The 23,886-nt window shown below is 42.8% G+C and overlaps 2 protein-coding genes across 4 annotated transcripts; both read right to left on the bottom strand.

The window, feature by feature from the left end:
• Positions 1-223: 223 nt before the first annotated feature.
• On the bottom strand, positions 224-15,080 carry erbb3b (erb-b2 receptor tyrosine kinase 3b). Its single transcript, XM_034589636.1, has 28 exons — positions 14,750-15,080; positions 11,349-11,503; positions 11,029-11,215; positions 9,929-10,054; positions 9,775-9,837; positions 9,477-9,595; positions 8,747-8,888; positions 8,540-8,653; positions 8,333-8,450; positions 8,173-8,246; positions 7,318-7,408; positions 6,854-7,056; positions 6,512-6,644; positions 6,317-6,410; positions 5,806-5,963; positions 5,653-5,709; positions 4,958-5,099; positions 4,736-4,855; positions 4,481-4,579; positions 3,748-3,933; positions 3,435-3,590; positions 3,232-3,307; positions 2,963-3,109; positions 2,786-2,883; positions 2,223-2,399; positions 2,060-2,131; positions 1,487-1,778; positions 224-1,341 (listed from the first exon to the last, which is right to left on the bottom strand). The coding sequence occupies exons 1-28, from the start codon at positions 14,826-14,828 to the stop codon at positions 425-427; spliced, it is 4,395 nt and encodes a 1,464-aa protein (XP_034445527.1). The 5' UTR covers positions 14,829-15,080; the 3' UTR covers positions 224-424.
• Positions 15,081-19,859: 4,779 nt separating this feature from the next.
• arf3a (ADP-ribosylation factor 3a) lies at positions 19,860-22,530 on the bottom strand. Of its 3 annotated transcripts, none has more exons than XM_034589638.1 (5): positions 22,417-22,530; positions 21,179-21,361; positions 20,678-20,788; positions 20,258-20,382; positions 19,860-20,159 (listed from the first exon to the last, which is right to left on the bottom strand). In XM_034589638.1, the coding sequence occupies exons 2-5, from the start codon at positions 21,324-21,326 to the stop codon at positions 19,998-20,000; spliced, it is 546 nt and encodes a 181-aa protein (XP_034445529.1). In that variant the 5' UTR covers positions 21,327-21,361; positions 22,417-22,530; the 3' UTR covers positions 19,860-19,997. The 3 variants fall into 3 exon arrangements, with proteins under 3 accessions (XP_034445529.1, XP_034445530.1, XP_034445531.1); XM_034589639.1 differs by having other exon boundaries at positions 21,179-21,389; positions 22,417-22,508; XM_034589640.1 differs by having other exon boundaries at positions 21,179-21,377; positions 22,417-22,486.
• Positions 22,531-23,886: the final 1,356 nt, after the last annotated feature.

Below are 23,886 nucleotides of genomic sequence, written 5' to 3'. Positions count from 1 at the left end.
TTAAATAAATGAGTGAATGAGCACTTTCAAGACAAGGTGATATTTCATTGTTTTATTCATTTGAAACACATTGTAAGAAAATGTAAAAGTCTGCTCTACACAACTCAAAAACACAAATGACTGAATACTTGCAAAAATAATTGTATTTATCATAAATCTTACCAATGTTACAACTTGTAACATTGAAGCACATGAAGTTTGCCTATATAACCTTAAATTCTCATTTTGTACCAGTTCACAGTTCATACACATTTATTCACTGCACCATAAAACTGTGAAATGAGAACACATTTTGTATTTGTTATTTTAATTTTTCAAATCTTCTTGGATGTGGGACTCAGATATAAAAAAAAGCAGTAAAATGTTACAAAGGTACCAAGATTCATGAGAGGAGTTTAAGTAAGTGTTTCTGCAGTTCACGTTATTAGGTGCGTACAGCATCTGGTTTGAGGAACAGTCTGCTGTGCCAGTAGTCTGGGTTGTCAAAGGATGTGTTGCTGCCAGGCTCCCCCATGCCGGCGCACACCTTGATGTATCCCCCGATCCCTGCACACCTGCCGCCACCCACCTCCTCAGAAACAGCTCTCCCCTTCATTGGGAGGTTCTGGTAGTCTGCTTGCTCCCACCCTCTGGGCACCACTCCAAATGTGGTCATCTCCTCATACTCCTCCGCCTCTTCTCCTCCAGCTGTGAGCGCATCTGGCGTGGGCACGACCACACCGCCCAGATTCTCCTGATGCGGGGGTTGTTTGTTTGTGTCGTGGCACCTCTCCTCTTCCTCTTCCTCTTCGCGCTCTGTTTTCAACACCTCCACACTTGGGTCGGTTTCCTGTGTCACTGCGGCCTTCTCTGCAGATGTTTGACTCCCACGTCTCTCACAGGCTGAATCCTCTCCCTCTGTGGAGTCGGAGCGCCTGATATCCATGTATTCGTACCTGCCTCTCACTTGAGCTGCCTCTTCTTGGTCCTCTGCAGCTCTGATCCCTCTCTCAGGATCTCCACATAGCAGATTTCTCTCTGTGGAGTCCCTTTGCTCTGCTACAGTTCCCTCATAACCCTCATCTCCGTGCTTCCTCCTCACAGCTGTTAATGGTGTCAGTGTTTCCACGCCTGCCGTGTGCTCTGCAGATAACGAAGCCATGAGGGTCCGAGAAGGCAAAGGTGAGGCTTTGCTGCAAAGTGCCTCTGAAGGGGAAGCTGTCTGAGATGAGGCAATTCTGGTTAAACAAGGAGGAGACTCTTTGCTCATGATTTCATACTCCTGGGAAGGATTTATCACCACGAGAGACAGATTATTCTTCAGTTTTAAGTTTCTTCGGCCAGAATGAGAGAATCTAGGGACTGTAAGCCGAGACAAAATGTGCAGAAGGAAGAGGAAACCTTGATTACATGTACAATAGATTCAGAAATGTTGCCATTATTTTTTTACAACCAAGCAAATAATAGGACAAGTCAGCTTGCTCTCGTTTTAGTGATAAACGTTTACCTCTCTCTGGAGTGCCAGGTGAGCCAGGCAGGATGTAGCCGAAGTGGTCCACCTCTTCCTCCTCCTCCGCCGTCCACACCTTGTATGAGGACGGACTTGACGCGGTTGAAAGCTTCCTGTGCCGGCCGATGGATATACGAGGATGTCCCCTCTCCGAGCCAAACCGGGCCCTGTGAAGACTCCCGCTGGGCAAACCTTCCTCACGCTGCTCGGCCTCTCTGCCGCTCTCCCTGACCTCTGACCTGTCAGGCAGCGTCCGCACGGAACTCAGCCGAGACCTCTGGAACCACAGCTGAGACATGGAAGCAGAGACTTAGAGACAGCTCACAGAAATCAATCTTGAGATGGGGTTTCACTTCCTGAGGTAATATATTTATAGGGCTGATTCTTAAAGGGATAGTTCACCCCAAAAAGAGTCCACAAAACACATTTGGAGATTTAGGGGAAAACAGTGTTGCAGCCAAATCCTGTGCAACGCAAGAATCAGCTAACATTAGTCTCAACAGGTGGGAATGTGTGTGTTTGCATGCATGTGTGTGTGTGTGTGTTTATGTGTGTGTGAGTCTGTCACACCTGGCGGAAGCTGTCCACAGGGCTGGGGGTCATTGGCAGGTATCCAATAGGTCCGGTCTGAGACGCTCCACTCTTCAAACCAGCGAAGAAAAACAGATTTATGCACTGTTTTAACTGTCTCGTATTTATTCATCTATCAAACCTGAGATGTGTATTTCGTTACCCTGTAAGAATTAATCCGCGAACGGGACAGACTCCAAGATGGAGAGTGCTGAAGAGGAGGCGTGGCCAGACCGTCCTCCAATCCCGCCTCATCGTGGTCTTCCAAATCTGCATCCAGAAGCCCTCGCTCTGATTCTCTGCGATGGATCTCGGACGAGGCTGCTTCTCCTCCTTCCGTCTATATAAGATACCATTACATGTGAAGCATTGTGGTGCCACAGCTTACACACCATGTTCAGACACAAACGGAATATACATGTTTGGTAGCAAGAATCCATCATCATCTTATCTTTTTATTTTTTCAGTGAAAATGAAATGCAAAATACTTGACTCATCACAATATATATAAATACAATTGCAATATTATTGTTCGAGCCTTTCACGGACATATCAATGCTGAAAAGATTTTCAATTATTTTAACATTTTATATCGATATGAATAAAAATCTAAGCATTTTACTCCCTAATATCAGCATCAGCCCCCAAATGTCCACATCAGTCGGGCTCTCATTCCTATTATTATTTCAGTAAAGGTTCGGGACACTTCCTCGTCCACAGTCTCACCTTGATGACGAGGAATCTAGGAGGGTCTCTTGCCATACGAGTAAAATCACTGGCCAGCTCTTTGAAGGTCGGCCTTATGTTTTCATCAATCATCCAACCTTAAGAGAGGAAGTCACATTATCCACATCGAACATGACTGTGTGCATACAGGTGCACTGTTTTATTTATCAAACTCACATTTGACCATGACCATGTAGACGTCTATGGTACAGATGTGCGGCTGGGACAGACGTTCGCCCTTCTCCAGCAGGCTCGGCACCTCCTGAGGCTGCACGGGGGCATACGGCTCTGCCCCGAATGACATCATCTCCCACACCGTCACCCCTGTCCGGGAAGAGAGACGGCCCATTTCAGTTCTCCCTGACCAAATTCACATCTTTCCAGGGGAATGTTTATTTGCTAGTACAGGCTTTTATAGAGCTGCACACACTCAGGCAGCGTCTTACCATAACTCCAAACATCACTTTGGTGAGTGTATCTCTGGAACAAGATACTTTCAAGGGCCATCCATTTTATGGGCGTCTGGATTAGGAGACAAATTGCAGACAAGCCAGACAAACAGATTTCATTACACGGAGAGACGGAGAAAACCACTTAATCGTGACTTAGCAATTCAAAGCGCCTCTCGAAATAAACGAGTCAAATCTACCTTGGTGTCGGCGTAGACGTATTTCTTGTCATCAGGATAAAGGAGGTCAGCTACACCATAGTCAGAGATCTGGACCTGGTAGTCATTCTTCAGCAGGATGTTGCGAGCAGCCAGGTTCCTGTGGACCATGCAGTGTTCCTCCAGGTAGTACATACCCTAAGACATGAACATGCATACTGTGAATATACTCAGTTTATTCATGACAGTCAAAATAAAAAGGTAGCTGAAGCGTGCACGTACAGAAACTCCTCTCGTGTTTAACCAACATAAAGAACAGTGCAGCATGTTTATCCATATTTGCAGGTTCACTCACTTTAGCTATCTGCACACACCAGTTGAGCAGGCGCTGAGGGTCCAGGCTGTTCTTGTTCTGCCTGATGTGCTCCAGTAAGGACCCCTGTGGAATGAACTGGGTCAGCAGCTGCAGACTGGCACCTGGACAGACGCCCAGCAGCCTGACGATGTAGGGGTGGTCCAGGCTGCCCATTGACAGCATGTGCTACACAGAGAAAAAGGTGATGAGGTAGATATAAACTATAGGTATAATTTTATTATCAAAACATTTCTCTCCTGCATCTCATCATTCTATAATATTGTGTTTCAGATTAACTGTTATTACCTCCGCCAAGGAGGTTATGTTTCACCCCTGTTTGTTGGTTGGTTTGTTTGTTTCTAAGCAAGATTACACAACAACAATAGAACAAATTTCCATGAAACTTGATGGAAAGATATTATTATTATTATTGTTATTCAGTTTTGGTTTGGATCTGTTTTCCCAGCGAATAATGCATGGATCGTGATTTTTTTTTTAAAACCACAATTGCACTGCATTTGTATGACAACCAGAGCACTTTTCGTCTACATGCATTTTTTTCCAGATTCATATAAGATCACTGCCTGATCAGATGCCTGTTGCTGGCTTGGAGGCATTTGGGGAACTGATATCTATGGGTGTGTGAAATTTGGTGCGGATTGATTGATACTAAGGGGACTACTGGGACCTTGGCAGAGGTAAGCGCTCTATTGCAAGAGGATCAGATTCTCACATCGGTGATCTCAGTGAAGGTCTGTCGGCCTGAGCTGTCCTGGATGGTCTTAATGGCCACTGGGATCTTCACCGTCTCTCCCCCTGGAGTCCAAAATCCCTGTAACACAAATTAAATGTGCAGTTGCAATCACATAAATTATCAGGAATCTCTGAAACTTGTATAAAAAAGAGACTAAAACTAAAGCAAATATACAAATTAGTGGATGATCTGTGAATTTTATTAAAAAAAGGGCAGGTTGATATTAATTTCTACCTTGTGCACTGTTCCAAAAACTCCTGAGCCAAGGGCTTTGAGCTTTTTTAGTTCTGAGGGCCTCAAAATACGGGCATGAACCTTGGTGCCTTTCTCTCCAGGACCCAGAGGTTCAAAGCTCTGCAAAAAAACAAACAGTTATTCCCCACATGATTTGGGACAACACATGATTCACTCAAATCCGATGCAGGTCATGGGGTTTGGATGTCTCCACAGTCTCACCTCTCCACTCTCCAGGTACCTCCGCATGGCTCTCTTGCGACGGATGGCCAGCCCTCGGTGGTACAGCACACCCAGGAAAAACAACACCAGGCAAAAAATCAAGCCAGCCGGCACACCCAAAGCTATACCTGTGATCTGACCACTGCACAGTGGAGAAGAGAGAGAGATGATGGTGTGGGAAAAAGATTCTGACTTTCATGGTTTGGAAAAAATCGATACAATTAATCAAATTCACAATTAGAAAGAAAGAACACAGATTTTGTTGTGGGCATTAAGGAAGTTCACGAATTTAAGGCTAATAACTGTAAGTGCAGGGGGTTGGTATGATATTTTGCATTTAACAAAGGGTTTTATGTAACATGTCATGTTATGTCATTTTCAGTATGTTACATACAATTGCTTTGTGTAGGTCCTCTAGCAGGATAAATCAATTTCTCAATTAGTGAGTACATACATGACAATGTTTAAAAATGGCTTAATTTTACTTTATCAGCAACTTAGAAGATACAATTTATTTTTGTCATTTGTATGACTAACTACAAAATGAAAAGCTTCACACGTGCAGTTTGTGAAGTTATGAAATGCAGGCCGTGTGAGGCCGGACTTAATAATTCGATTGGCAGCAGTGAGCTGAGGAGGGATCACACACATCGTAGCGTAGTCTTTTTTATTTACCAGCAGGGGGCAACCCTCACCTGCTAACTGCCAGTCTGCCTGCCTCCAAACAGTCATTTAATCCTGGGCCTGAACAACTGGAAGAGAACATTCATAGATGTGTAACAGCCATACATGGATGGAAACATGTGGAAATACGAACGCATATATATAAACTCTGCCTGTAATCTCACCCCTGTGTACAGTTGTGGTGACATGGTTCACAGTGACCCTCCCTGTTGGGGTATTTGAAGATCAGACCCCTCTGTCCATCATTTACTCCAGTGGGACAAGAGGACATGCAGTAAGGACCATCTCGAAGGTTGGCGCATCCCACACACTCATCTGCACCCTAACATAGAAAGAGAGAAAAATAAATAATATATACTATACACTATGTATTACTCTGTGGTACAAGTAACGATTTAAAGTTTGATTCTAATAAAAAATGAGTGATTGCCTCTGGCTGTTATTGATTATGATCTTTCATTAATTTTATTGACCACTGTTATATGATTATTGTCTAAGCAGTATCGACATCATAATACATTCAAACTGTACTGTACAGATGTAAAATCCCCCCCCAACAGACACACAGTATTATGAATTAATAAAGAGTCAAATGTAAACAACAGTTCACATGAAGGCACCGCAGAGTATTACTAAAGGAAGTATTAGTGCAGTATTATTAAAGGAAGTTATTACCGGTCCAGTGCAGCTGTCTTTCCCATGCTGAGGCTTACATTCTGGGTGACAGGCCACACACTCACCATCAGGGCCTGCGAATTCCCTTGGAGCTCTGTGGACATGATATTCAAATACAGTCAGGCAACAGGAACATATTCAACACACAGACAAGCACCAGTAACAAGAACGTGAACACATACTGCATCTACAGACCCTTTGAAAAAATGACAGCTGCCCACACATGTGCTGTCTCGGCTGTAGTCCCTACAGGAGAGACACTGGTCGGGCCCTGGGCCCCAGCAACCTGAGTCTGAACACAGCGGGTCACACACGTGGCCTTCTGCAACTGCACACAGAACAATGTGAGGACACGCAGCGTGTGCAACAACATGTATCACATTTCTCTCTGGTGCAAGCGTAAGATACAAGGAGAAGACAATGGGCCTATATGAGATTTAGAGAAGTCACCAGTTGTTAAATGACTCACATGCAGGTTGTTCTGTTTAGGTTTTAACAAAACAAAAATTCAAATAGAGTGTTTTTTTTCTGCCTTACCACACTCTGCCAGTGGCCTGTTGTTGATGATGTTGTCGACTCGAACTTTGCGGCCTATGAACAGCTGTGTCCAGTTGACAGTGTGGTAGTAACAGAGCTTGACGTTCTGACTGATGTACACGCTGCCATCGCTGATCTCGCGGAGGGAGCGCAGACCCAGTGAGGTCAGAGTGGGGATGCGCATCACCATCAGAGAGAAACGCCTTCGGTTTGAGGGTTGGAGGAAGAAAAGAAGAAAAAGAAAATACAGACAATAAAATGACTTTTAAATTCAGATGGAGAAACAGTTGAGAAGGCTTGACGTGCAGAGAGATTGGAAGGTGCACTGTACAGAGCAGAAACACGCAACACAAATATCACACAGATATTAGTTAATAAGTTCTAAGTTATCCATAGTTTCACTGTTTCAGATTTTTTGTTTTGTCCGATGGTTTTGTCAAGTAAATGCATTACACAACACTTACTTTTGGAGCGACCTCCCTTGAATGGTGGTGAGACTCGAAAAAACCGACAGATCATTCAGCTCTTTAGGCCACGACTGGATGTTTAGAATATCTGAATATAAAACACAGTAATTATATCAACACATGATATTGGATGATATGGTACCGACAGTACAGTTTCTCAAATTCAAGCAAAGATCATTAGCTGGATAAACGTTATTTAATTGTTATTAAAGCTGTGAACTGTTAATCTGTGCCACTTCTGTATTTGGGTCCATCCCATGGACTGTATATAAAGATGGACGACGTGTCTCCACTTGGTCTCCTCTTCCCCACACTATTAAAAATTGAAGCCAAAATATTCCGGATACGAACGCTGCCATCTTGAGCCGATGACGTCATTTGGAGTTTGCGCAGTAACAATCGGGGGATGTAGCCACGATATTGAACTTCCACCAATACACAGATGAACCAATCGCAGCTGTCAATCATGACATTTCCCCCCAAGTATCAAATCAAACCTGAAAAAATAAATGTCACTTGAAAAAACATCAGCGTGACGGAAACCATCTTTGAGGAACGTTTATTTTACGTATATTTTGACGTTTTAGTCTTATCCATGTCCCATCCACTAACACGGAGGAGGCTGGATTTATGACCTATACTGCAGCCAGCCACCAGAGGGCGACCAAAATGCTTTGGCTTCACTTTTGGGGAGCTGTCACTTCATCCTTCTTTATACACGGCCTATGGTGTTTCCCTATGTTTCTTTGTTGTAGCAAACTTCATAAAATGATGGAATGGTAAAAGTGTTATAAATTATTTGTATTTTTAAGATTATTATTATTTATGATCAACAAATGTTACAACACCAACCTGTTATCTCTCTGACGGTGCGGAACACTTCCAGCTTTTTGGCATCCAAGGGAGGGATCTGTTTGAAGTCATCTCTGTGGAGAATAAAGACACAAAATGAAACTGCTGAGTGTGCGACACTGAGCTCTGAGATTCTTCAGACTGCAGGCCAGACAATTACCCAAGAATCCCTGTGACCAGAAAGTGAAGACTGCCCTGGATCTTGGTGCAGTTGATGAAGCTGTCAATGTTGCTGGCGTCCACGGTCTGTCTGTTTTCCGCACCTGTTCCCTTGCACACTGCAGGGACGAGCCGACAGCATAATTGGTTTTGATGACAGACAAATAAGCTCAGCGTGAGATGATGGACGGCGTTTATTAGAGCTAACCTTTAGGGCAGAGTCCATTGCAGAGCTCACACTGCCTCTGTCCTTCTCTCTGCACCTCCATCTTGGGGGGGGGACAGACGCTCACGCAGAAGCTGCCGTCCACCACAAAATTTGCTTCGAGGAGAAAGAAAAGATAAACACCGGTGATGAACGGCAGAAAGGCCCGACATGTGTCCAAATGCACAGTAACACACAGGGGCTACTCACTGGGGCACTGAGAGACACAGATGGATCCATACTGGTACTTTGCATTAGGGTTGGTCTCCATTTGAAACATCTGGTTATTATAGATGAGAGTCTGGGGACACTGAGGCACACAGGCTCCAGAGTCGTTAAAATTACGACATGCCTGTGCACACACACACACACACACACACACACACACACACACTATTGAAGTACATTATGGGTAAATAAAGTATCTATCACTAGCACATAAAAAGCAAAGATGACCGTTTGACCGTAACTGTCTACATCCACAGGATTGTGTGGTGTCTCTTCTTCAACGGTCTTTAATCCTATTGAGTTTTTGTATGATTTCTACTGAGTGCCTTAATTTACCTTCATCCAGTTGTTATTTATTTAGCTTCATAACTCAACCTTGGGTCCTATGCATGCTGCAATAAGAGGGACTCAAATAACACAAAGCTGTGGTGCATTTGGATAATGTTCTGTACTTACTCTGTAAGTGAAAAAGATTTTTACAACAACACTAATGTAATAAATACCAACACCTGCCTGTAATAAGGGAGGATCCTTTGACATTGATCAAATGAGATTGGAGATTGGAATGAGATTGGAAATGGACTTAAAAGAGACCAAGTCATTTGGAATGAGATCCTTGATAAAACTACACTTTGTTGTCTGCAAAGACGGACTTTCCCTTTCTTTTTTTTATCGGCACATTCCTGCAGCGAGACAAAGACGGAGCACTTACAAAACAGTCGACGTCCAGAGGGCCTTTACATCCCGCTGCACACTCTATGTGGCAGCAGTCCCTGGGGCTCGTCCCAAAACAGCGGCCGTTACACTGGGGAGCGCACACCGTCTTAGTCACTGAAACACAGGAGACATGGCTTGAACAGGGGTCACCGATGTGTGTGTGTGTGGGTTGTGTCTTTATGTCCTAGTGTGTGCACGTCCGCCCTGTCTCTGCGTATTTCTCAGAGAGGGATGAGGAGGAGTCAGAGACCGAGGGAGATGAATGAAAGGACACAGAACAATTGGCCACTCACAGATCTGACACTGGTCCTTATTTGGCCCCCAGCAGTAATCGCCACAAGATTTGTGGCACGGGCCTAAAATAGAGGGAAGAGACTGAGAATGTAAAAAGGGACAATCTGGAAAGATAAATCGGGATTTGGGAAACAGGGCCATCCCGACAATGACCTCTCTCTCCGTTGTGCTGGATGTCAATAGTAGCGCTGCCGTTCCTGATGATGTCTTGCCAGAAGATCCAGGGGCCATAACTCAGGTACTTGTTGTTGATGATCTGCACTCCTCCCTTCAGAATCTCTGTGAAGACAGGGTGAGGCATGAGAGACGCAATAAACACAAAACAGACATTCTAAATATTCTGCACATATGCTGGGTGAAATATAAATAGCGGGTACAGGCGATAAGGGAGTAACAAATCGTATTGAGGAGGGACCTGCAACTAAATGTGGTTTCATAAGTAGAGTGTTGGGCCTTAGCTGAGGTATGCATTCTACTGAGTGCCATCCTAGTAATCACATTATAAACATGTCCGTGTTATATGTCTGAAGCAGTAACACCCTTATTCCCAGGCTTGGCTTAATGTTTTGTTCCCTGGCCACACCAACGTAGCCTTCGCCATAAATAATAACTAGTGTGTATGCTATTTAGGAATCTTTTACAATGTAATTCCCCCAAAGTGTTTTTTTTTCTATCCATTTTCCTATCTTGTTGCCCATGAACAATATAAAATGTTCCCTGCAATTATTAACTAGGTCAATAATTTTGAAGCACTTACAGAGAAATGTAGGTTTCCAGCTGTTATCCCCTTATTCCCTAAACTCCCCTACCCCATATTTACTAAACAGTTACACTGTATATGTGGGCTGTAATAAAGTGTTACTGATATTACATTTATCTTCTTTTCCACTCCTGCAGCCGCTGCATCTCAAGATTCACACAGTGCATTTTGTTGGAAGACTATAGAAGACACGTTTTTTAAAACTCATTAACTTTCTCTCTACAAGATATGAAACACAACCATCTCATCCCAAATAAACATTTCATTTTCCATTTCACGTGTGAGATATATTTGAATTTTCTGTCAAAAATGTATATTTGATTTTGTTGTTTAGGATAACTGTATATTCTCTGTTTGGAGCTACTGGGTTAACATGTCTTCTCACTGACTTGGGCCCCTTGAGCAAATCACAGTAAAACACATAGGACTAAGATGCATATATGGCATCTTACTCTGTTTTCCTGATATCTCTTCTCCCAGTAACCCCGCTCACCTGTCAGATTTGCGAGCCCCAGCAACCGCAGGCCACTGGATCCGTCCTTGGGGTAGTTGACGAGGACGGAGAGGGCGAAGCGTCTTTCATAGAGGCTGTTCCCTCTGATGATCCGCAGTTGCCCTAAAGGAATCTCCTGAAAGTGGTTCATGACGATCAGGATGTAGCCGGTCACCTCACGGATCGTCTGGGGTGAAGATAAAGATGAAGAACGTCAACAGGAAACTACAGCATCCACAACTTATACAACAGGAAACTACAGCATCCACAACTTATACAATCAAGAGTGACTGAAGGGAATGAGGGAGGATGGTGTTTACCTTGAGGAAGGAGAAGTCCCAGTTACTCTCAATCTGAGTGATCTCCAGGTTTCCCATGATGATCTCACAGCCATTGTACCGGTCTTTAATCAGGTTGTACTGATTCTCCTGAGAGCCCGTGGAGCTCAGTCCGTTCTGCGTACCTGGACACACCTCTGGCACATAGGGAGGGGATTTAAAGGACAGATTCACATATTTTAATCATGTAATAAAACAATACTAAAATGGTAAATTGATCGTATTTTATGTAATGTTTTCCCAGTCCACTTTACAAATTCATACAGGATCAATTTGGGGTTAGGTATCTTGACCAAGGACACTATGGAATACAGACTGGAGGAGCCGGGATCAAACCATCGCCTTTCTGGTTAGTGGACAACCCTCTCTACCTACTGAGCCACAGCTGCCCCAAATACACACAATATGCACATTGAGACAATCTCTTCTTCAGGGGATTTCGATGTAAGTAAAGTGAATTTAGACAAATGCACAGTCCTTATTCTGTGTAAAAATGATGACTAACTTTCAGCCGAATGCAAAGTTTTCTGCTGGACACCAAGATCAAATCAGGGCATTTTCCAAAGGAGACTTTTTAGTGCTAACTTTCCTCTGGTGTTCTCAGAGGGATGGAACACAAAGTGGGATTTGACCACTTGAGCTTCAGGGGGAACTTTGATCAGTTGTTTGCCCCTTCACTTCCACTCCAGTTACTTTAAGAAGGGGTCTCTTTGTTACAGATGGAACAACTTCAGCAAACAAAAAGTCTTTCATGGACATGTTGTTATTGTTTTTAGAGAGAACTGAAAAAACGTGAGTCTGTCCTGTAAGAGCTGGTGAAAAGGAAATGCGCTTTAACACCTGAATGAACTTCTCTTATCTGGATTACAAAGAAACTGTGAGTCAGTACATTACCGCTTCCTTGTATCCTACCTGTTAAAGGACCGTGTAAAACCACAGTGGTTTTAATCCAGGCGACAGTACTTTGCATCCAAACTAACCTAATAATAAACAGTGCTGGTGTCTTTAACATTTCTGAATGTTTTCCTGCTGTGTCAAATTACCTTTTGCTTCCATCCATATTGTGAAAATATATTGAGTTGTCAAATCCTCCTCAGTGAACATTGGATCTGCACCAAATTTCACACACTCTTAAATATCAGTTCCCTTCATATGCCTGATTTATTTCATCAAGACCCATACATTATCTGAGAAATAAACAAAGATGTTGAAAAATGTCCTTACCGGCAATGTCAAAGAAAGAAAAACAAAACTGACCCCTGATCTGGATCCGAACCAACATTTAATGTGCTCTTTCTTTATCCATATCACAGTTCTAATGGAAATCCGTTCAGCATTTTTTGCGTAATCCTGCTTATAAACGAATAAACCAACCAACAAACACATGGACAGGGGTGAAATCCTAACCTCTTTGTCAGACACTCCATTATCACATAATGATAGAGAGAAATTAATGGAAACCTAATGACAGGCTGGAGTGGTTGAAAAATACATTAGAACTTTGCAGCATATACTTGAATGATTGTGGGACAATTACACTGCACTTGACTGGGCATGGTATCCCACCTCTTTGATCCTTTAAAGCTGAACGGATGAAGAATGTCTGAGTGATAGGGTTGCATTCTTTCTGCAGTATTTCTGTCTCTGGTGCATCTTCCCTGATGATGTCTGTGCTGCAGAGTTGGATGTGAAGCAGAATAAGACAAGCGGGCGGTCACCTCGCTACATGTAGCAGCTACAGGCCCGGGGCTGACGGAGAAGAGGCCAAGGGTCGAGGGAACAAGGCTCCTCACAGACAAAGTGACTCATTGTGATAAAGCTATAAATGTGGTCAGTGTGTCCCAGTGAGTGAGGAGCGACGCAGTGACAGACAGTGATTCTGTGTGAGTGCATGTGCGTATGTGTGTGCGTCTGAGGGGTCTGCGCTGCTGAGATCATACCAGCAGACAATGGGCCGAGTGTGAGCTGGACGCTCTGGCAGAGGGAAGGGAAATATCGTGGACGGAAGGAGACATACACACCATCTCGCACTGAGCAACAGAAGCTGCGGTTCTGGCCCTTTATGTGCAACAGTTGCACCTGCAGCAGTAAACACATAAACAGTCATAGTTTCTGTCTTCATCGAGGCACGTGCAGAGGTATAAATCTCTTGAGTTATAGATTGATTCACCCTATTTGAGACTTTTATGCACAACATGGGAGTTTCATGTTGACAGATGACAGCAGCCTAATCCATCCATCCATCCATCCATCCATCCATCCATCCATCCATCCTTTATCTGTACCACTTATCCTTTTAGGGTCATGGGCTGATGTTTGGGTCAGTGGCCTTCAAACCTATGTTCAATTACACGTCTCCAATTAACCTTGCCCCAAACTGCATGTCTCTGGACGGTGGGAAGCCAGAGGGCGGCCAGAGGTTGGCTGTGGCTCAGTGGGTAGAGCGGGTCGTCCTCTAACAAGACGGTCTGCGTTTGATCCCAGTCTTTCCCATCCTGTGTGCTGAAGTGTCCTTGGTCAAGATACTGAACAAATTGCCCCTGATGGATGTGCCGTTGAAAAAGTGCACGGTATACAAATACAGAGAAAACCCACACAGACACTGGGAGAATATACAAACTGCACAAGGGAAGATATCGACCGAACCAGGATTCGAACTGGAAATCTTCTTGCTGTGCCAACCACTGCGCCACAGTGCAACCCTCATATCCTAATGCACTTACATACTGCCTGATACCTCTGACTATCGGGACAATTTATTGTACATATGCACGCACATGTAATCCAAAACAACAACACATGTAATCCTCAACAACAACAACAAAAAACACTCAAACCCCTTTTGAAAAGTGAATGATTAATTGTCATTTTTACTAAAAAGAGTGTTACACTACTTTTTAAGTCCCCGGGGTTTATCTTCATCATTTAAAAGCAGTGGTTTCTTACAGTGTAGTTCTCAGAAATGTTTTACAAACAAGGAAGTTTAACCTCCACCAGGGATTTAATAAAACTCCCATTCCCCACTAACAGTAAACAAAGTGCGAAGAGTCTTGATAACAGCCAATTATTAAAAAGAAAAGAACACAGAGGGCAGTGTGTGATCTGAGACACAGGAGAGAAGACATGAGGGTGAACAGAAGTGTTCTCTTCTATTTACAAGTCTCTATACCATCTATTCTGTTCTCCAATGTAGCTGCATCTCACCATCTTAGCTGTTACATGTGATCTATCAATGCAGGTAACACTGAGGAGCAACCGCCAGCAGGTGATTCAAACAGAAACATAATCATTTAAAAAAGGATTTAAGTAGAGTAGGGTTAACGTAGAAATACGTTTAACATCTCTTTAAACAGGACAAATAGTCTGTTATGCAATCATCCTACCGTCGTGGGTTTGGGTTGATGAAGTCTGCAGCCTCCAAGATATCATCACACACAGCAACACGACTCCCCACTGGTTCATGTTGGTGTCTTATCTATTTACTGATATAATGTCATATCAAACACAAGTCTGGCTTGTCTTCCGAACAGCCGAGCATGTGCAGGGTGTAAAAAAAAAACAATTAAGGAAACATAGATTGCAAACAAAAACTATTCAGGTTCCAGACTCTGAAAAAAGCAAATCCAAAATCATGAGGTCAAAGGGAAGAGATCTTCACTAAAAAGTGTAGTAAAGAGAGCAGATAAAACGCGCCAAGTGTAAAACTGAGAAAAGACGAACAAGTGGCAGTTTGTTTTGATGCTGGGTTTCCCCTCCCAGAACGGGACGTGTGATTGGCCAGGAGCTTGATTTATGCACCAATCAGACGTCGGTCCGTCATTTTTTTTTTAACCAGCTGCAGCACTGAGCCTTAATAGAGCAGAACTTACATTCTGCTATAAAAAAGTGTAATATAATAATAATGATTATAACAACAACAACAATAATAATAGTGAGATAAATATAATATAATATTATATAATATATATAATGATAAATATAATATATATCATTATATTATATTATATTATATTATGCAGCACTGAGCCTTATTATAGCAGAATTTAAATTCGGCTATAAAAATGTAACATATAATAATAACAACAATAATATAATATAATATAATATAATAGAACAGAGTAGAGTAGAATATAAATATAATCACCAAACAAATACTTGAGATCTAAACCTTTTACATGAGCACCAGTGTGAACACCATGTATGTCCACTTTCACTGTGCAGTTATTTTGGTTTGGTGGTGTCAGCTGCTGCGTGTGGACGCTCTGCTCTCTCAGTCAGCACCCAGTGATGTGAGTGGCTGCACTGTTTCCCCTGTAAAGAGCAGTATTGTGCCCGCAGCCCTGTCAACTGGTTAATCACCTCTTTGATGCGCATGGAGCAGCCTGACACAATGGGCACATTGTCAGGACGGTCAAGTGACTTCTGAACCCAAAGCAAGAACATGCTTAATTTGAGAGAATGGACACAGAGCAGTCAAATGTCCAGAGCATGGAGCTGCGAGTGAAAGGCAGACGACTCACTGAGGCAACTGCTCCTGACAGATGGACTGTTAATCTGATTCTCTAAATAAGAGCCAGCGAATTGAACAGTTGGGTGTTTGTTTGGAATTATGTAGAAATTTGAATAACAGCGAGACTATTCAAACATCATACTTGATTTTCTGTGGAGAATTTATTCTAATGTTGATTTTTTAAATCTATGTAATGTGTTCGCTAATCATAAAAAACACCAAACAGGGGAATACTAAGCCTTTTGTGTGTACATGTACCTACAAGTGAATGATGGACTCCTCCAGCAGGAGGAGCCAGAGTCTGAGTGTTGGTGATTTAATGAGAGCTGCTGCAGGGCCTGCAGGAAGTGCACTCTCAGCAAGTGTTTGCAGCTTAATGTCTTTTTCAATTTTGTATCAATATTCTCGGGCGGTCATCTGCACTAATGAACTGATCAGCTCTGATCTACTCGCCTTTTGAATGGTGGAAAATGTTGCAGAACTTTGGACGACATTTTCACAAGTTGACTTGGCTTTTTTTTCTCTCGCTTATTAAAACTGTGAAAAGGGGAAATATCATGGTGGAAATGAAACTACAGTAATATCAAACACATTGATCATATTTCACATTCTCAGTTGAGTTTCCCTGTGCTCAGGTCAACAAAAGTGATTTCCATAAGGCCCAATGATTCGTTGGTTTCTGAGAGGAGAGTTTGGCACTTTGGTGTCAGCCTCAGTGTCTGCCCTGGTGGCCCTGTCCCTTCCAACGCGAGGTGTGGGGGGGCGACTGATGTGGCCTTTTGCATTTACCACTCCCTTCAGAGATTGATGAATTGATTGTAGGGCTGCTGCCAGTGTGTCTGTGCACTGGGCGAAGGCGTCCCGGTTACGGGTGGGAATCCCAGCTATGGCATCCGCCCTGGGGCTACTATTGTGGCCGTCCTGCAGGGGGCCCTGGGGGCTGGTGGCCCCGGGAGCAGCTCTGACCCACATACTGCTGTCACACCCCTGGAGACACAGCGGCACTCTCCCCTGCGCGGACCTCAGATTGGCTCAGATAAAACGACTCTCTGTGAAGCTATTCGACAGGAAAACTACCTGATTGTGCCAAATTACATTTGGGTGAGGATGCATATTAAATGGAAAAATTAAATAAATTGTAGGATTTTTTATTTCACTTTCTTTAATTATGTTTTATGACATAACATAGCGTATCACACCATTTCATTTTTTCTTTTATATTTCTACTATAACAACTTAACAATTCCCTTAATGAGTGACATTGTAGTTGTTACTTTATTTAAATGTTTGACTTTCACTATGTAGATCAGACAAATTAATATTCAAAGTAGAGTATTTTGATATTTTAAAACAAGTAGAGGGTTTAGAAACTGTTACAAAGGGGCAGGGAAAGGGCAGATATCTCAATGAATAGAGAAGAATGCCACTAGAGTTCACACCTCTGCTAAGGCCCAACAGGCCCCTTCTGAAAACACATTTCAATCCACTAGATGTGTATTTACACAATTGTTGATACCAACCACCTAAATTTGCCTGATTCTTTTCATCCAAATCCAATAATTATTCCAAGAGAAAATAACAAAGTTGCAGCAGACGCCTTATCTCACAATGTTAAGTGTGATAAAAATTCCTGGATTTCCCCTTTATCAGAATTTTTCCACGGCCTGTATCCCATCCTTTCGCCATGTTTTGTGGAAATCCATTTAGCAGTTTTTGTTTTATATTGCTTTCAAACAAATAAACAATCTTTAGCTAGATGGCCTCCACTGAGGAGTCAAATCATAACCCAGGTGTAAAATGGCAAAGAGTAAATAAATATGGTAAAAAAACAAGTAAAGCAAAGCAAATTTGTATTTTGGTCTTTTTATTGACTGATCGGTGAAGTGCCAGAAATCATCAACTCATTCAACACTTTTGCACCAGTTTGTGTTGTTTATATTTTCCTCCACTTGATCAGATTCCACTGAGTGGATTGAAATTCATTTTCAGTTTTGTTCCTTTGTGAACATACATTATCAGCTGGAATGTTGTGCAGTCTGGTTTTTCTTAAAGTTAAAATTTGCCAATAGACGTTCAGCCACAACAGTACCGCGGGCGCATGAGTGTTACAGATCGTGTAGGTGAGATACTTGAATGTTTGGACATTCCTACATACAAACCTGTTATCAAAGAGAAATGAACCACTGGCAATATAAGGCCACATAAAACAATTTACACACCAACTAGAGGGCACGTCACACACACAAGCTGCTGTCATTTAAACACATCTGCCAACACACTGAACCCAATATCTACAGGGTGTATCAACAGCACTTTCAATTTGACCGCGAATACCATGATATACTTTTCTTGTTACATAAACATATATACAGTTGCGCTGACATAGAAAAGCATGCTTTTGCATATTAGAAGGTTGTTTGGTAAACTTTACACGAAATCCATAACATTTATCAGTACAGCGTTGTTCCAACCAGCAGCAGTAATTTAGACTAACAAATATAGTCTGAGGAAACAGGCTATTATAATTCACTTTTATTACAGATCTTGTACAGTATTAACATGCCTTATGATGCAGGATTATTACTATCACCCCTCTCTCCTATTAGTGTTAAATGATGTGATTTGTGAACACTCAAAAAGACGACTGTCTGATCTAGTTAGCAAATTAATTAAAAACAACAATAAAGTCAACACTTTGCCTTTTGATCCCAAATAAATAAATAAATACTCCATCCAGAAATACAAATGAAAAATAAAAATAAATAAATCAGACGTTACATTTTGTACAACAATAATGCATCCAGAGTTATTTTGTGCAACGTGGTCCACAGTTCAACACAAGAAACACGTATGATGTCACGCCAATTAGAGATGAATAACTCAGGGTGACAAGCAATGTGACTTCTTCTGACAGATATAGTGTCGCTGCTTGCACAAACCGACTTTTAAAAAAAGACACATTCGAAAACCATGTAAGCTCTCTAATATTGCCAATCACATGCTCTGCTGCATCACTCTGCCAATTGCTTGCAGGCCAATAGCAGCAATTTTTCCCCCCTAAGCCACAGAGCTGGCACAGTGCGCCTGTCCTGTCATCTGTATCAGCTCGGCTGTCGCACCTAGCTGACGCCAGACAAACTGTTTTAACCCTCACTGAGCCCAGCAAGTTGGATTTAAGAACAAATCTTTATTTACAGCAGCGGCCTGCAGCAGTTCACAGCTCTTACAAGCCCACGAGCCAATACTGGGATATCTCCATGCACATTGGGAAGCAGTATTATACATTGGATACGGAGGCTTCTTTTTCTTTTCTGTTTTTTAACCAGCTGCCTTACCATTAAATGCACATTGCAATAAAGGGAGAGAACAAATTATGGATTTCAATAAATAAACGTGTGAATAAATAAATAGTTGACAAATATATAAATATAAATACAAATTTGCTTAAGACTATCCAGTATGTTAGCAGATTTAGTTTTGAGGAATTAAATTTAAAATATAAATTCGGTGATGGGCGATCTGTTTGGACGGAAAATGATAATGTGACTCCGATAATATGTCTGAGATAATAATGGTACTCCCACTATATTGTATAGATAGATAAATAGATAGATATATATAGATACTTTATTGATCCCGAGAGAAATTTAGGAAATTATGACAATCCTAGATTACATCAAGTATTTGAGGGAAGGTTGCTCTGCCATCATGAGTCTAGATTCATCACATTTTCTGAACAAATTGAAATTAATAGAAGCTCAAAGGCCATAGACTGCAAAGTATGGGAAATACATATACGCCTTCACAGTAATATTATACTATAACATCCTGATATTCATGTATTCAGCTTATAGAGTGTAAGTCATTTAGGTCAACTTCCACACCATTGATTTCTAAATAATTAAAAACGCTCACCGCAGATCTCACCGCAGATCCAAACAAATGAAATGAATCAAAGCAAAGAAATAAAATCGAATTATTTTGGGGGGAGAAAGCCATTGAGAGTCACCCCCTGGGAACTTGTCTGCATTGCCTCTCCATGTAAACACAATGGATCCACTATAACCACTACCTGGAGTTGGCACCCAGGCCCTTTCCCCACTCTTACTGACTTGAACCCTTCACTTTTTGTTCTTCAGCTGATTGGCCAGCCAGTCCAAGCCCTCGTAGAGGCCGTCACCACTGGTGGCGCAGGTGGCCTGAATGTACCAGTTGCGGTGGCGTAGGGAGTGCAGGCCCAGCTTGTCTGTGATCTCTGCAGCGTTCATGGCGTTGGGTAGGTCCTGAAATCACGGGGTAGAGAACGTCAATCGACAGGCGGTGATGAAGCAGGTGCGAATTGGCAGAGAATGCACAGGCAGGGATGCAAAGAAGACTTTACCTGTTTGTTTGCAAAGACGAGAAGAACGGCATCCCGCAGCTCGTCCTCCGCCAGCATCCGCATCAGCTCCTCCCGAGCTTCATTCACCCGCTCACGGTCGTTGCTGTCCACCACAAAGATCAAACCTGGGGGGAGAGATCAGAAGCTGGTGGAAGGATCTTTTTTACAAGTTACAAAACCATCAAAACACATTGCTTAATCAAGATTTTTCATCGTCAAGGCTTTTAACATGACTAAGATGAGGGTAATTTGAAAGAGTTGGAGGCTGTGTGCAAATGACTTCATCCAAAGCATTAGTCAGCTGTGTCCTCAGGTGCTGGGGGCGAGAGTGTGTGCTGCAGGATCTGCCACAGGACTGGAGAGGCCTTGTAAAACATGGCCGACCGGTGCATTGTGTGAAAGGCTGCTGGAGTGGCTCACCCTGGGTGTTCTGAAAGTAGTGCCTCCACAGGGGACGGATCTTGTCCTGGCCACCAACATCCCACACGGTGAAGCTAATGTTCTTGTACTCCACCGTCTCTACATTGAAACCTGTAAAAAAAAGTTAAAGATATTAAGTTGGATTAACTCAAGAGGCAAATTTTGTATCTTTCACAACTGTTCCTGGTCTCCCCCTCTCATCTCTCCTCTCTCCCCCATTTTTCTCAGTTCCCCCCCCCAACCGATCCAGGCACATGGCCGCCCACAATGAGTTGGGTTCTGCTACAGGTTTGTTCCTGTTAAAGAGTTTTTTCCTCTCTACAGTCACCAAATGCTTGCTTGTTGTGGGAACTGTTGGGTTTCTCTATTCATTTTTACAAGTAAGTCTTGACCTTACTATGTAAAGTGCCTTGACATAATATATGTTGTGATTTGGCGCTATACAATAACATTTTATTGAATTCTCTAAAGCCATCAGCACATATTTGTTTCCTGACGCACCGATAGTGGGGATGGTGGTGACGATCTCCCCGAGCTTCAGCTTGTAGAGGATGGTGGTTTTCCCGGCGGCGTCCAGCCCCACCATGAGAATCCTCATCTCCTTCTTGCCTATCAGGCTCTTCAGCAGGTTCCCGAAGATGTTCCCCATGACGACTGGCGGCTCTCAACCCAACTGCAACAGAACTGTGAGAACAGCGAGCTGAAAGGACCACTTTCCGTACAGCAGCCAAGTCGACAAAACCACACACAGAGAAGGAAACACACATTGAGATGCAGTAGCTCTTCAAAGGCAGCCCTCAACATCGCAGCCTCATTATGGCTTTGAGCCACCTCAGAGGAGCAGCCAGCAAAAGGCAGACTTCACACCTCGGCAGGCCGCTGACCTGCCTTGAAGGCTGCTGCTCTACACTGACAACTCACTGGGGGAAACAGCCCGCCGCACTGGATCTCTGTTATGTGGATCAGCTTTCAAGTGGTGCAGGGTAACCACCTTTTATATGCTGTTTGCTGGCAGCCGAATAAACACCGGTGTAGCAATCAATTCATATCACATTATGTGACACGCAACCTCAGCTGCCGAGGGTGTGTTTGTGCACACAGCCTGGGAGCACTTGTCTGTGGTCCAGCCTGCTGTGGGCTCTTTAACAGGCCAACTCTGCAGGCAACTTGTGCTCACACACACACACACACACACACACACACACTCTGTGTGAGTGGCTGGTCTGAAAGAGGAGAGGCAGCACCAGGGTTCATTGCGGGGCAGGCTGAGCATCACTCTCTTCTCTGGGACACGTTTCTCTGTCAAACTGAACATCCCAGTGGGTCGAGCTCACTGATTAGCTCGGTGCCCATTCATTCGGTATCAAACGCAGTGTAGCTGTTAGCTTTAGCCCGTCACAGCTGCAGCGGCCGTGTACACCTGTCATGACGGCTCCTGCTGCACAGCCCGGGGATGGAAATGCGGCAAATCACGGCTCGATGACATAACTACACCCAGCAAACACATTAAGTGGTGTCTTCGGTGTTGCGGAAAAAAAAATCCCTCCGGGTCAATTGGTGTTCCCGTAATCCCCCCCCCCGTGCGGTCACGACGAGCGGCACCAGTCGGCCTCTTGTCGTCGACCGCCAATTTACCAGGAAGCGTCACGCGCCGTTTAAACAGCGCTGACTCCGCCGCGGTCACCGTTAGCTCCCGTTACACGTCTTCTGGACCCTTTCACACCATTATTCACACTCACCCGTCCGCGGCAGGAAGCAGCGCGACCAGCTGGAGTCAGGCAGGGGACTGCGGTGAAGTCTCGCGATGACACAGCGCTGCGGGGAGACGGCGTGTTCTCGCGAGAGCTCGCGTCCGTCTTCCAGGATGATCGAAGAGGCCAGAGGCGCTGGTGCAGGACCACTGTCATCAATACTGACATCAATACTGTCATCAATACTGACATCAATACTGTCATCAATACTGACATCATGAGCAACATTATAATATTAACATTATAATTAAAACAATTCTCCTAATAATAACTTAGTATCTCAGTTTAAGGACCTGATATCTGCTGCAGGACCATTGGCATCAATACTGTGATCACGAGCAACATTATAATATCAACATTATAATTAAAAAATGTATCCTAATAATAACTTAGTATCTCAGTGTAATGACTCGATATCTGCTGCAGGACCACTGACATCAATACTGGCATCATGAGCAACATTATAATATTATACAACATTATAATTAAAACATATCTCCTAATAAAAACTTAGTATCTCAGTTTTATGGCTTGATGTCTGCTGCAGGACCACCGACATTCAACTGCTTCATTATCAAACATTTAATTTAACTGCCTCTTTGTTCAAATATAAATCCTGTTAGACATTATAATGAAAAACTTTCTCTTAATAAACACTTAGTGTTAACAGATGTACACCAGTATCTCAGTATAATGACCTGCTATCTGCTGCAGGACCACTGTCTCCTTATTAAACATTTGATTTACCTGCCTCTTTGTTAATATAAATCCTGTAAGACACTATAATGCAAACCTTTCTCCTAAAGATAACTTAGTATCTCAGTATAATGACTTGATATCTGCTGCAGGACCACTGTCATCTAACTGCCATCAAGCTGGATAGTATGGAAGTCCATTTCTGCCTCTTTGTTTACAAAAATCATTCCTGTACGGCATTATAATGAAAAGCTTCCTGCTAATAATATCTTAGTATTTCAAAATGATAATATAGTTTCTCAAAATAATGACTTACTGACTCAAAATAATGATTTAGTATCTCAAAATAATGATTTAATATCTCAAAATAATGACTTACTAATTTAAAATAACGACTTACTAACACAAAATAACACAAAAGAATTACTTTGTATCTCAAAATAATGAGTTGGTTTCTCAACTCATTAACCCATTAACTCAAAATAATGACTTAAAATAATAACTTAGTATGTCATTATTACGACTTTGTATCTCAAAATAATGACTAACTAACAAAACAATGATTTACTATCTCATAGTTCTGACTCGACTGGTGAATTGGGCTTCCAGATATTTGAGACTCACTATGATGTTGAAATACAGTTGAAACAGCTCTAGTGTTTAAATGTTTACTTGCTGTTACAGAGGCCCAACGCCTAAACCGATATGAAATGTAACTGTGAGTCTTCAGGCAAACTTGCTTGAATAATTAAAACCGGAATC

The sequence above is a fragment of the Hippoglossus hippoglossus genome, chromosome 7 (genome assembly GCF_009819705.1).
Source record: "Hippoglossus hippoglossus isolate fHipHip1 chromosome 7, fHipHip1.pri, whole genome shotgun sequence".
NCBI classification, from domain to species: domain Eukaryota; kingdom Metazoa; phylum Chordata; class Actinopteri; order Pleuronectiformes; family Pleuronectidae; genus Hippoglossus; species Hippoglossus hippoglossus.
The sequence above is the reverse complement of the archived record's forward strand: the minus strand, read 5'-3'. Positions and strand labels throughout refer to the sequence as shown.